The sequence below is a fragment of the Peromyscus californicus genome, unplaced genomic scaffold, assembly GCF_007827085.1.
Source record: "Peromyscus californicus insignis strain IS unplaced genomic scaffold, ASM782708v3 Scaffold_18__1_contigs__length_77618521, whole genome shotgun sequence".
Classification (NCBI taxonomy): Eukaryota; Metazoa; Chordata; class Mammalia; order Rodentia; family Cricetidae; genus Peromyscus; species Peromyscus californicus.
The window spans coordinates 30,561,602-30,574,789 of record NW_026294480.1 but is presented as its reverse complement, the minus strand read 5'-3'; the positions used below and the strand labels follow the sequence as shown (position 1 = coordinate 30,574,789).

At 45.3% G+C, this 13,188-nt stretch overlaps 1 protein-coding gene across 2 annotated transcripts in view; it reads right to left on the bottom strand.

The window, feature by feature from the left end:
* The window catches only part of Egflam (EGF like, fibronectin type III and laminin G domains), a 175,331-nt gene extending 167,638 nt beyond the window's left edge, over nucleotides 1–7,693 (bottom strand). For both annotated transcript variants that reach the window (XM_052743187.1, XM_052743188.1), the window contains exon 1: nucleotides 7,026–7,693. In XM_052743187.1, the coding sequence (XP_052599147.1) occupies nucleotides 7,026–7,122 (97 nt within the window). In that variant the 5' untranslated portion in view covers nucleotides 7,123–7,693. The remainder of the gene's footprint in view (nucleotides 1–7,025) is intronic.
* Nucleotides 7,694–13,188: the final 5,495 nt, after the last annotated feature.

The window sequence follows — 13,188 nt, the reverse complement described above, 5'->3', positions numbered from 1 at the left end:
TAGATATAGATATAGATATAGATATAGATATAGATATATCTCCAATTGGTTTCTTTCTGGCCAAATCAGTCACTCCAGGGAAAGTACAGCCTTGTGTCAAACCACATCTGCACATCTACCTTGACCTTGACTCTTTCCTTAGGTTTGATCATCACAGTCATGGAGGGAGAGCGAGAAAGACAGAAAAAAGCAAGTAGAAGTGTTTCTCTGTAGTTATTAGATATGACAGATCCATCTGTGGAAAGGGAGGTGAACACAGTGATGAGTCAGAGGTTCTTCTGCCACGATCCCTGAAGTTCACTGGAGCATTACTAGCTAGGAACTGCTAGATTTTACACATGCATGAGAGCATACACATGTATGCGTATGATATATCCCTATATATTGTTATCTATCAATCTATTATCCATCTACCCATACACACAGAGGGGGGATTTGTATGCTCAGTAGTTTTCCCCCCAAGAACCAATGCAACCTCACTGTGATGGAATAGAGTTGGCTGGTAAAAGGAAATTGGGGCTGGGGGCATCCAGAAGAGATGAGGCCTCCAAATCACATACTTTGGGAAAGGTCTAGAAGTAGTTCTAAGTAAAAATATTGCTAGTCTCTGGAGAACTTGTTGAGGGTGGTGTTTGGGAAGTATGCCAGGACGATCCCTGATGTCTTGCCTTTTGGTGTTACTCAGCAGTGGCAGAAATCACCCAAAGGGACCTGTATTCTTCACCATCCACCAAAGAGGTACTTGCCTGTGAGCTAACTCTCCTCCTCCAGGATTTTGTTTTCTCTTTTTTAATTTCCCTAGATCTTCATTTTAATCTAATTATACAGATGGAGAAGTACTGAAGAAACTGGAAAATACCAGCTTCTCCAGGAAAATTTTGAACCCTGGACCCCGGCTTTACCTTCTCCCACTGGCTTTGGGACCTCAGGCAAAAAAAAGGACAGGTCAGCAAGGAAAGCAGGACCCATGTGCTCTCTCCTTCCTGTGTACTTTGGCCAGATTTAATGACGCCATGCATTTTGTATCAATAAAGAACAACTTCACACCCTAGGATTGGGAGTATTGGCCTCTAATCCATAAATCTTCAAGCCCCAGTATACCCATCCTGACTCTTGGCACCAGGCAACAGACATGCCATGGCAGAGGCATCCCTACGAGCCACATTGTCAGATCCTGCAGAGAGATGGCAGATTCACCCCTTATCTGCTGCAAGAGGAGGTGAGCAGGCCTGAATGGCACCAGCTTCTGTGAGCAGGCATAGCAATCCATTAAGCCAAAGACCCACCCCCACTGTGACCACCAAGCACTGTACTTGTATAATAAAGGCAGTACATCCTCAAATCGGAAAAAAAAAACAAAACTTTGATTTAAACATCACACCTCATGGCCTGGCATGGTGGCACACACTTTAATCCCAGCACTAAGAAGGAAGAGGCAGACAGATCTTTATGAGTTATAGGCCAGCCTGGTCTACAGAGTGAGTTCCAGGACAGCCAGGGCTATGTAGAGAGACCCCATCTAAAAAAGTTAAAAATAAATAAATAAATAAATAATATCACACATCATGCAAAAAGGTAGCTCAAAATAACTTGTAGAACTAAATGGAAACTTAAAATCTTCTAGATAAGGAAGAACACTTTTGTAATCATGGGTTAAGTTGTCTTAAAAGGAATAATCATTAAAAAGAGATGAGTTGGACCGGTCCAAATTCAAGTTTTCTTCTTTTTGAAAGATACCATTAGGAAAACAAAAAGAAAGGGCTGAAGAGACAACCCAGTCAGTAAAGTGTTTGCCTCGCAAGCCTGAGGACCCTAATTCAACCTCTAGAATCCATCTAAAACTTCTGGGTGGGCATGGTGATATGTACTTGTAATCTCAATGCTGCGGAGAAAGAGACGGGGGATCCTTGAGGTTCATTGGCCAGCAAGTCCAGCCTAATTGATTAGCTCTAGGCCAATGTGAGGCCCTCTGTCAAAAGAGGTGGATAGGGTTTAGAAGAATGAGATTCTAGGTTGTCCCCTGGCCTGTACATGCATATCCACCCACACACTCTTGGGCACACACACATGCATAAAAACCACCAAATTGCACCTGGGAAGCTGGTGCTTTCAAAACAAATGTCTGGACTACATAAAAGACTGCACTCAAAATGTACAAAGAATACTTTAAAAATCCAGTAACAAAACAAATATCTCAATTTTTTCAGAAAAGACAAAAGATGCAAAGAAATTTGAGAGGCAAATGATTCATGAAAAGTGTTTAATATCGTTAGTCATGAAGGAAACAAAAATTAAAAATATAGTGAGATTTATCATTGTTCATCTATTAGAATACCTGAAACAAGTCCAGGTGGTGGTGACACACGCCTTTAATCCCCACACTTGGGAGGCAGAGGCAGGCGGATCTCTGTGAGTTCAAGGCCAGCCTGGTCTATAGAGTGAGAGCCAGGACCGGCACCAAAACTACACAGAGAAACCTGTTTGGAAAAAAAACCAAAAACCAAAACAAAACAAAACAAAAAAAGAATACCTGAAACAAAACAAAAACAGAGACACGGCAAAGAAACAATTGTGCATTGATTGTTAGCTTCAATTTTCAATTTGACACAACCTAGAATGACCTGGGAAGAAAATATTAGCAAGGGATTGTCAGCATTGAATTGGCCTGTGGGAATTATCTTAAATGGGTTGATGTAGGAAAGCCCAGCCCACTGTGGGCGGCATCGTTCTCTAGTCAGGGGGATCATGACTGTCTAAGAGCAGAGAAATCACTGAGTGCAAGCGAGCGAGCGAGCGAGTGAGCGAGCACTCGTGTATTTATTTCTCTTTGCTCTTGACTGCACATGGCACAGCTGGGCCGCTTCAAAGTCCTGTCACTTCCCGTGATGGACGACAACCTGGAATTTTGAGCTAAACCCTTCCTCCCCTAATTTTCTTTTTGTCAGGTTTGGTTTTGTGTTGGTTTTTTTTCCTCATAGCTACAGAAACAAAAGTAGAACAGGTACCAATTGCTGTAGGGAATCCAGGATGAGTGGAATTTCCATACATTGCTCCTAGGAATGTGAAACAGCAAAATCACTCTGAAAAACAAGCCAGGGTTTTCTGGGAGCAGGGATCTCATTCAGCTCCTTACCAAGAGAAATGAAAGAGTATCCACCCAGAGACACATATAAGGCTGCATGCAGGAGCCTCGTTCACCAGAGCCTGAAGCTGAAAAGACCTAAAAAGTCATTCCCTGGTGAACAATTAAAGTGTGGCCATCTAAGACCTGTACAAAAGACTACTACTAACCACTAACAAGGAACAAACCACTGATAAGTACCACTGCAAATGGATTGACCTTAAAAGTTGTGCTGGATGTGAGAAAGCCTACACAAAACATGATGTTCTGGAAGACTCGAAACTATAGGGACAGAAATCGGATCATCAGTTGCCAGGGACTGTAAAGGGGTAGTTTTTTGTTTTTGTTTTTCTTTTGTTTTGTTTTTACTAAGGAGCACAGATTATATTCTTGAGTAAAGAAAATAATTCATATATTTCAAAACAAAGGCCTGCAGGAGGGGAGCTAGTTCATAGGCAGGTGCCTCCTTGGTGATGAGGGAGAATACAGGCCCCTTAGGTGGTTATTGCTGGCTGAGGCTGAACGGTGCAGAGTTTCATTACTGAATATGTTTGTTGGAACTTGTCACACTATTCCTGAAAAGGAAGAATTTTTCTAAATGTCTTTATCTCAATGGAGCTGCCTAGAAAGGATCTTTATAATGAAGGCCAGCATCACAGGTCTTCCTGTGGGCTATGGGTGGTTTCTTCCCTGCTTGTCCCCACAGTTGTGTGACTCTCCTGCCCCTCCCCCAAAATTCCTGCGGAGAAGCAGAAGCAAGAGGCTACAGGTCTCAGGTGTTGGGGGTCTTCACACTAACTCAGTTCAGCTTTTGGTGTCAACTCCGACAAATCACTCAGTCCCTCTCAGTCCCATTGCCAAACGAGGAGTTTTCACTTGCTTCCGATTTGTAGCAGAACAGGAGTGAAGCCTTTCCAGCACATTGTGCTTGCACACCTTGGAGGCCTGTGGGGGTGGTGTGTTAAGGTGGTGTAGACATAGGGCCCTCCAGCTTCTCACTGTCCTAACCCCAAGGGACTCCAGTGACCTTCTGGACTCCACGTTATTAATGCCCAGAAGTCTAACAAAAGAAAGCAAGCAGCAGCTCATTCCTCTGTAAGGCTATGTACATGCTTTATGTACATAGGTCGGGGGATAGTATCTTCCTGCACCCCACATTAGTAGTCTATTTTACTTGAGGGCCATGTCATCATGTTCCATAGGTGACACAGGTCTCCTACACAAAACAGCAAGGCCAGGCCCTCCACCTAGGTTGAAGGGCTCTGTCCCTGGAGAACTCAGCCTTGAAAACACCCAAGGCTACATACATAGTTTTACAAACAAGACAGCCAAGGGCTGAGATTTGGTGCCAATACCGGAGGAGCCTAAATTCCCATTCCACCACTTGGCTTCTGTGTGGCCTCCGGTAAGATAGATATTGAGTTACTCTCTAAGCCACAGTTTCCCCCTCAGCGAAACAAAGAAACAAGCTGCTGGCTGGGTTACAGAAATCAGTTCTCAGAACAGTGTAACCAGCACTTAATTAGTGTCACTTATTATTATTTAATTTGACTTCATTGGAGTACTGCTGTGGCAGCTCCTGTGAGTCTTGGCATCTGTGGAGCTTTCTTTCCTAATGCTCAATGCCAGAAGGTGCTACTCCTTGGGGTAAGGGGGCAAGGTGTTCTTTTCTACTTATCTCTTTCTAAAAGAAGGGAGGCAGCCTTCAGGTTAATTAGAATCCAAGACTTCTCAACTAAACTGTACTTATCAAAAGAGTAAAGGGGAATAGATAAACAAAACAGACCGCTTTGGAATGCCTGCAGGATGGCCACACCACCGCCCAAGTGCTGCACACAAGCCAATTTCTATTGGGGGGGGGGGGGGAACAAGGTCCAAAGTCACTCCCATATGGATTGGAGCAGGATTTGCTGGTATCTGGGGGAGATTACAAATGAGCTCTCTTGCTGTTCCCATCTGAGCCGACTGGGGCACATTCAGTTTTTAATCTGGACCAATTTTACGGATCAAAAACTAGTCTTTCCATGGGATGTAAATGAGCCCACAAGGAAAAATTCCCCTGAAGTTTACGAAGCAGTTGTCATTTTCACCCAAGCAGCTTTTCAACCTGAAAGCCATTGTCTGGATAAAATTATGAAGTAATTTAAAAAAAAAAAAGCTTCTTCTAGGCTAGAGCTAGTCTAAATATCCCTTCCACCTTGGTGGGGCCAAGAACATTTAAAAGGAAGCTTTTCAAAATCACCCCCATCCATACTTCAAGTAAAACCAAAGAAGCCAACATGATACATTGGTGACATGAATATCTGAGGGAACCAGGCAGAAAACGTATTTTAGGAGAGGAATGATGAAATTGAGGAAATAAAGGGGCAAATGGGGCAAAACATGTGTGCAATCTTATACAGTGGGCCTTTGTGCAATAATTTTTACACCCTGCTTAAATGGCTTGGAGTTTACCCTTAGGGATCCTTGCATATGTCACTCAGGCTAAGAGCCATGGATGTATGCATGAGCTATTCAAACACGCAGCTAGATGGTTTCTTGTGCAGAAACCTGCAGAACGCGAGTGAGCATAGTGTAGTTTTCTGGAGGAAAGAAGTTCAAAGGAGCCTCATATTGAAATGCTGGGAGGTGTATGAAGATTCGAGAAGACAGTTTAATGTGAAACTACCTTGGGTGGCTGCTCTTGCCTCCCAAATGAACTGGACAGTGTGCAGAGAGATTTGTTCCCAGTCCCAGTGTGGTGCGGACGCTGAGAATGTTCCTAAATTTCAAGTCAGGTAAGGGGATACAGGTGACCACAGACGCAGCCTGAAGACTGAGATATCTCCTAGGATAAAAGGCAACAGTCCTACTACTTCCTATAGATATATTTAAGCAGCTCAATGGGAGCCTGCCAAGATTATTTTCTTTGCACTCCGATAATTTTTCCTGGTTTGCCTCTTTCTTGTAGAAACATTGTGAAGGGGGACTCCACTTTCTGTGAGGTTTTGCAGGCTGGATCCAAATAGTTAGATTGTTTTCCATTGTTCAGAGGACATAATTAATCCCATAAGACAACCCCCACTTGCAAAGTAAGCTAAGAAAAAGCAGATTTTTTTTCACAATTCTAAATATGGTCCTGGCCAACAAAGACTAAAAATCGTTATTCGGAAGCAATGTTTGGAACTTTATTGTTTAGAATGTTCTACTTTCCCTCGTGACACAAACCAAATCAATGTAGATTTAAAAAACATACTTTTTTTTACCTAGAGGAAATGCTAGTTTTTGTAGCTTCACATTCTCTCCGATCCTTTGTATTTGCTAGCCTATACATTGTTTGAACAGCAGAGTACAGGCAGGAGTTCTAAACAAGATCAGGTTAAACCACTGAGAGCTCTTTTCTGCACAAATGGCCCCAGGGTGCAAGAGTATCCCCAAAACAGAAAGCACAGGTCCCTACCCAGTGCTTGGACAGGACCAGAGCCAGGAAGGGGAGCTCCAGGCAAACCTTCAGACACTCAACAGGAAATGGCTGGGCTCTAGGCAGTATGAATCCAATAAGATGTTCAAAGAAGCAGGAGGAGCTGCTGAAGTCCTCTGCGCTCTCTCAGCCCTCAGTAACCGAGACAGGGCGATCGCTGCCCCCAACTTTTAGCAGTCTGTGGTCCCATACAGAGCCCACCACCTCTACTAGCTCCGGAAAACAGATTGGTGTGTTTCTTTTTTAAAACCATCTCCCTGGAACCGCCTGAGCTAGGAGAGGGCGAGGCTCACCCTTTGGCTGAGCACTGAACATAGCCTACGCGAGCTAAGCCCACGCTGGTCAGCGGAGAGAGGAGTGTGGAGCTGTCTGCTCTTGTACCCCACCAAAGGCCAGGACCAGGGTGCTCGGGCACCATGACTCGGAGCGCACTGAGAGCTTTACCTGATTTTCGCAGAGCGGTTCGGAGTGACACGGCGTTGAGCGGGAGGCTGCAGGCCAGGAGCAAGAAACGGAGCAAGAAGGTTGGGGTTAAATCCATCTCACCGACGGTGTCTGCAAAGTTTCACCAAGTCCCGGGCGCGCGGGGAAAGGGCGTCTCCTGGGGGACGTGGGGACGCCAGTGGCGCGCGGATGAGAAGGCGGGGAGCCCAGGGAGCTGAATCAGGAGCCCCTCGGGAGTCCGAGGAGGCAAGGCAGCAGCTGGGAGCCTGGCGTGCTGGAGTGAAGCGGGCTCTCTCGGCTGCAGGGCTTTTCGGGGCTGGGGAGTGGACGCTGGAGGCCGAGGGGAGGGACGCACTGGCCGCCGGAGGGAGGGCGGCTCGACCCGCCAGAGATGGAATTACAATCTCGTGGAAGAGCGAGGGGCAGGGTCTGAATCAATTCACTCCTCGCCCACCTCCGGAGCAGACAGCCCCCAGCTCAGCCCTTCCCCGTGGGTGACCTAGATTGGGGGCCTGGGTGGGACCGACTTCGACATTCCGCGGGAGTTCGTTGACTCAGACTGAGGGCTCAGGGTCCTCGGCTGGGTCCTGACCCTGAACTCTTGGGGTGCCTCGGTTCCGCTGGCTGGACCCTTCTTCCCCCACACCCCTCTGTGTCTCTTGCACCCAGTTTAAATCACTTTTCCTAACAACTCAAAGGTTACTCTACTTTGTCTGGAGCTCCAGAGGAAGCGCAAGGGAGGGGCTGTAATTTGCAAGTGGGGACGAGGGGGGGCAGGGCGGACCAAGTCTGGGGTGCTAAGAAGATAAATGGGATTTAAGGCGCACAGATGGAGAGCTGAGGCTAGGCCACTCAGACGCAAAGGCTAAATGGAGATTAGGGACTGGTGCCTGGGGAACAGGTCCCCTCATGGTGGTGGATGGCAACTTTGGACCCTTCAGGGAAGGAGATCAAACTTCCAGGTAATCCTGCAACTAACTCCCCGCTGGTTTCTGACAGGGAAGATCCTCTGTAAAGGGAGCATTTGCAGGTCAGGCTGGGATTGGAGAATAGGAACAAGGAGGGGGCCAGCACGTAGCTCCCCAGCTGAGGATAGACCTTTCTCCTCCCCCCCAGAAGTGCGTGGCTGGTTGGAGTTTCCAGTACTGTCCCAAAAGGGTGCCAACTCCAGCGCAAACTGGTTCTGACCTCTGGGCCTTCCTGAAAGCAGATAGAATAAATAAACTAAGAGGAATGCACTAAAAAGGAAAAGAAGCCCTCGCCAGATCCCGGGGAAAGATCAAAGGCCCTCGGAAGCGCCCCACAGATGGATACTGCCGTCACTGACTGAGGTCTGCGGGTGATCGCCACGCCCCACCTGGGAGAGCAGCATCCTGCCACTTCTTGTTAACCTTCCTGTAGGAGAGCCAGAGTGTTGACTGAGTCCCCGCCCCCTGATTTCTGCTCTTGACCCCCAGATGTACCTAATCCTGTTAGCAGGGTGAAAATATATTTCCTTACCTTTTGACATTTTTCAGGTGTGCAATAGTCCCATAAATAAGCTCAAAGCCCACCTCTACTAGAATATCTGGACCTCTAAGTCGGGACATAGGAGCTTCTCATTTTACACTGAATTAGTGTGGGAATGTCCAGACTGAACTACACTTCTGAGGTGAAGCCTGGCAGGCAAACTAAGCAAGGTGACTCTGAAGAGATACTTTCTGCCACTACAGTAGACCATTAAGATCATTGAGGCCGCTATAGGTCTTCTCCCCCGCGTCTGTGCCACGCTGGAATCTGCTTTCAGCTTTCTGGGCATGGAGTGCCACCCCCATTTGAATCTTTCTGTATCGCCTCCTATCAGTAGTGACATTTGACATCGGAGTTCTTGGGATATCCAGGACCAAGCCAGTGCCCTTTCCTTCTTGCTTAACATGACTCCTCGGTGCATAAATTTGAAATAATAATCATGAATATTAAGACTAACATCTTAATGTTAGAACGTATGATGTGCATGTATTATATGTGTGTAATCTGGGTACAGGGCTCTCTTTGAAGTGCTTTTTAGTCCCCATAGCAACTATACCAAGAAGGCGTGGCTCTTAGCATTATCCCCATTTCACAGCTAAGGAGACTGAAGCAGGAAAAGGCTGAGTAACGTGCCCAAATTCGTGCATGTCCCCTCCTGGCAAGTGCAGAACTAAGACTAATCTAGAGCTTCTGCCTCCAGCGCAGAGCCAGGCTCTCAAGGGGGATCAGGTGGAGGACAGACCCAACAGGAGACTTGGGAGTTTCTCCCCAGGCTCTGCTTGGAGTGTATGTCCCCCAAATGAATGGATGGTGGCCATAACTCAATTTTCAGAGGGGTTGTGGTTGTTGTTGTTGTTTGCAATTTGTTTTGTTTGACTTGTCCAGGCAGATCTTCACCATGTGGTCCAGGTGCACCTGGAACTCACTGCATAGACCACCACAGCCTTGAAATGAGAATCTGCCTTCTTTAGCCTCCCCAGGTGCTGCTGGGATAATGACAGTAGATCATGAGGATCACTGAGGCCACTAGGGGTCATCTGCCCCACCTCCATGCCACCCTGGAATCTGCTTCCAGCTTTCTTGGCACGGCGTGCCACCCCCATTTCTCCTACACCCCTAGTTCTACCTTCAACTTTGTGTTAGCTGATGCAGCAGGACCATGGAATCCCAGCCCCCACTGCTCCCCTCCCTCCACATTGTGCCTTTTTAAAACCCCGTTATATAAATTGCCTATTGTTAATTTTGCAAACATGGGTTTTTAGCATACCGAGGGCTCTGCCAGATAGGAGCTGATGTCTCTCCCTGGCCATGTAGTCTCTACCTGCTCTAGACAGCCACAGCTGATGGAGGAAGCAGGTTTCTTTCTTCAAAGGTTACCCTTGTTTGTTTTTTACAGGCCTCACCTTCGAGTCATACTTGATTTCTGAGGGCCTCTGCATACTCTGGGTCCCGGGGCCACAGACATGAAACTTTCTTCATGGGGACTGTCACAGATATAAAGGGAGCTTTAGAAGGAACCCACTCCTCTCCTTTGCAATTAAAATCACCTTCCCTCAAGGCTCCCTCTCCTTGCAGTCTGACAACCAGCTCATGGATCTTGTAAATCCAGGTAAAGACAAATGAGACACTTGACATTCACCCTCTTCCTGCCTCCGGGGGAGACGGGGTGGGGATGGAACCAACAATGGCAAAAATTACTTGGAATGTTTTGTTTTTAAAAAATGTGTTCAAATTCTCTGGTGATTTAAACTCAATTAATGATGTCGCCAGGAGGCAAATGGCCTTACCTACTTTGCTCAATGTCGTTAGAAGAAGAGTCTGGCTTCTGCTCCATGGATAGATGTGAAGAAAATAAAGGGAAACTTTCAATTGTGGAGTGTTTGGTAACACCCTAAATGAAGACAAGAGAAGCCCAGAAGGGAAAAAGTCGTGTCAATGTTGGTGTCATTGACTTAAATGAAATAAAATTTGCAATGTTTATTAAATAGATTGGACAGCAACAAAGTGTCATTTTACCTTTCCTCCCTGGAAAGCCACCAGGTAGGTGTTTCCGGTGGCTTTCTACAGAGACCTACAAGCACCAAGAAAATCACACATGCTTGGGCTTTTCTCACACAAGAGCACCTTCTGCATATTTATTAATCCACAGACCCTTCCAAGTCAGCAGATCTGCTGCCTCCTCACTAACATCTGAATAATCTTCTATCATGTGATGTCTGATTTATTTGTTCTTTTTTTCTATTGTTTTCCATTGTATCATGATAAACAGCATTGCAGTGAATGACCTTGAATGTGGGACCATTTGCTCATGTTATCATAGACTGCAGGGTTCATTTCTAGGTGAGCCCTTGCTCAGCCAAGGTAAATGCTTTCAGTTTTAATAATTTGGCCAAAGAAAATTGTACTTTGGTACATAATGTGTAAGTATAACTATTTCCACAAACTCACACCAACATAATGTCTTACTAAACTAGACTTATATATTATATGTGTGGAATACACATGGCACATGTTTTATTAATGCATAAGGTATGTAGGTATGCAAAGGACAGGTATTCAGCCTGAAGAATTATATAGAGGAAAATGAGCACATTGTAATACCACCAAGATCAAGACATAGACCCATCCAGTACTCATCAAGTCCTGCTCGCACTTCTCTAGCGTATATTCCTGAGACAGAATTCAGACATCCCATTCACAGATAAAACTCAATCATGAAACAATAGAATCACTTCCCCCATGTCCAACATCCATTGAGAATGGGTCCCATCATGTGGCAGCCTCTGCGATAAGAATGTAAACAATATAGCACAGAAAATACAAACAAACTATAACAAAATTACAATACAAATGGACTTGGGAGAACTTGTTTTTATTGGGGCAAGAAAACAGTTGTACAGACAGTCATTCCCTAAAACAGAATACTGGAGGCATAACAGTGCAAGTACCAAGGTACAGGATGACACATATTACTATAAAATGCACAGCCATCTGTATGGACTGAATTGCATCCCTCCCAAATTAATATGTCAATGTACCAAAGTCCCAGGTATCCATGAAAGACAGAGTTTTATAGAGGAGTTAAGGTTAAGGAGGTCACAGGGCTAGGTGCCTAATCTCATAAGACTGTGACTGCAATCTCAATACTCAGGAATCAGAGGCATGTTTGAGGCAGCCAAGTCCACCTAGCAAGTTTTAGGCCAACTATAACTACATGATACAAAAAAAGTCCCCCCTCTTTCCTCTTCCCTCCCCTTCTCTGCTCCCCTTCACTCCTTGCTTGTTAGAACACAGTAGGAATGTGGCCATCTACAAAACAGAGTTGTCCCCAGAACCCAACAAAGCTGGCCCCAATACACTACTGTTGTTTAAGCCACTCAGCATATGGCACTTTGTCACAACAGGACGAGAAGACTAATAATCATCAGTCTCATTAAAGTCTAAACCATGATTATGTCCATAATGGGATTTCCCAGGAACAGTCCTGGACTTATTCCTGGTGAATTTTCATTTACGGCTAGTGTATTTTAAAACTGTGTAAGAACTATTACCCAAGGTCATGAATGCTTCATTCCATGCTTTCTTCTGCATGTTTTAAACTTTCCTTCTACATTTAGACCTGCATAGATGGAGCAGGAAGCAAGACAATGCTTGAGGCTTTTTCAGCTGGATGCTCCCTTCTGACTGAAGGGTGGGAAGGTCCATCTCCACATGGTGTCTTGGGCTCATTCTCAAGGCTAAAACTAGGACTGCCCTTCCTACTCAGGACCATCCAATGGGAATCCAGCATAATGCTTTGAAGAATACAGGACCAGCCACCTTCAAATACCTTACTGATCAGACTCTGGGTGTTCTGGAAACTTCCAGAAATATACACCTCAAGTTAAATGAACGTCCTGTTTAAGGAACATAAAATAAAGAGAGGTAGAGGAACATGTTTTAAGAACTTTAATCAACATATTTCTTCACAAAATGGGCATATTCTTCCTGCAAAGGAAGGAAAGTCACACTACTACAGTGCCATTAGTCGTAATCATAATGACTAATTTAACGGTAATTTAGTTGTCTCCTAAGACAGCAACTCCAGAATCTACAGCAGGTAAGATCCTCAAGTTCACAGTGATCCGGGAAGGAGAAATACGTGGTGAGTAAAGTTCAGAGTGGATTCTTGGTGATAGCAAAGCCCTGGAAATAACACATAGACCCATCCTAGCCTGAGAGATCAAGAGCACACATTGTGGAAACAGTGGAATCTGTGAAGCTACCTAAAACATAAACAAACAAATAAATGAACCAAGTGGCCAAAGCAGAATCAGAGCAAACGTCAGGTGTTAGTGGATGTGTGTGTGTGTTCGGGAGTCCACAGTGAACGGAGGAGACTGGTGGTGTTGTGTTTTTGTTCTTTAATGCTTGTGATTTAATCAGTGGAATGTCTTTATTTAGGTCTAAGAGAAAATATGAATGACTTTTAAAAGGCTAGAGGGCAGTTCAGGTAAAGGACTTGGTAGGATAAGAAGAACAACACTGATTGAAACAGCAAGAGAAAGATTCAGACCTGAACATCTTAGAAGGGGGAAATGAAGCACATAAGACGAGCCCTCCCAAGGGGCAGGTGGGCAGGAAGAGCCGACCTCACAAACTATGTCATTCTGCC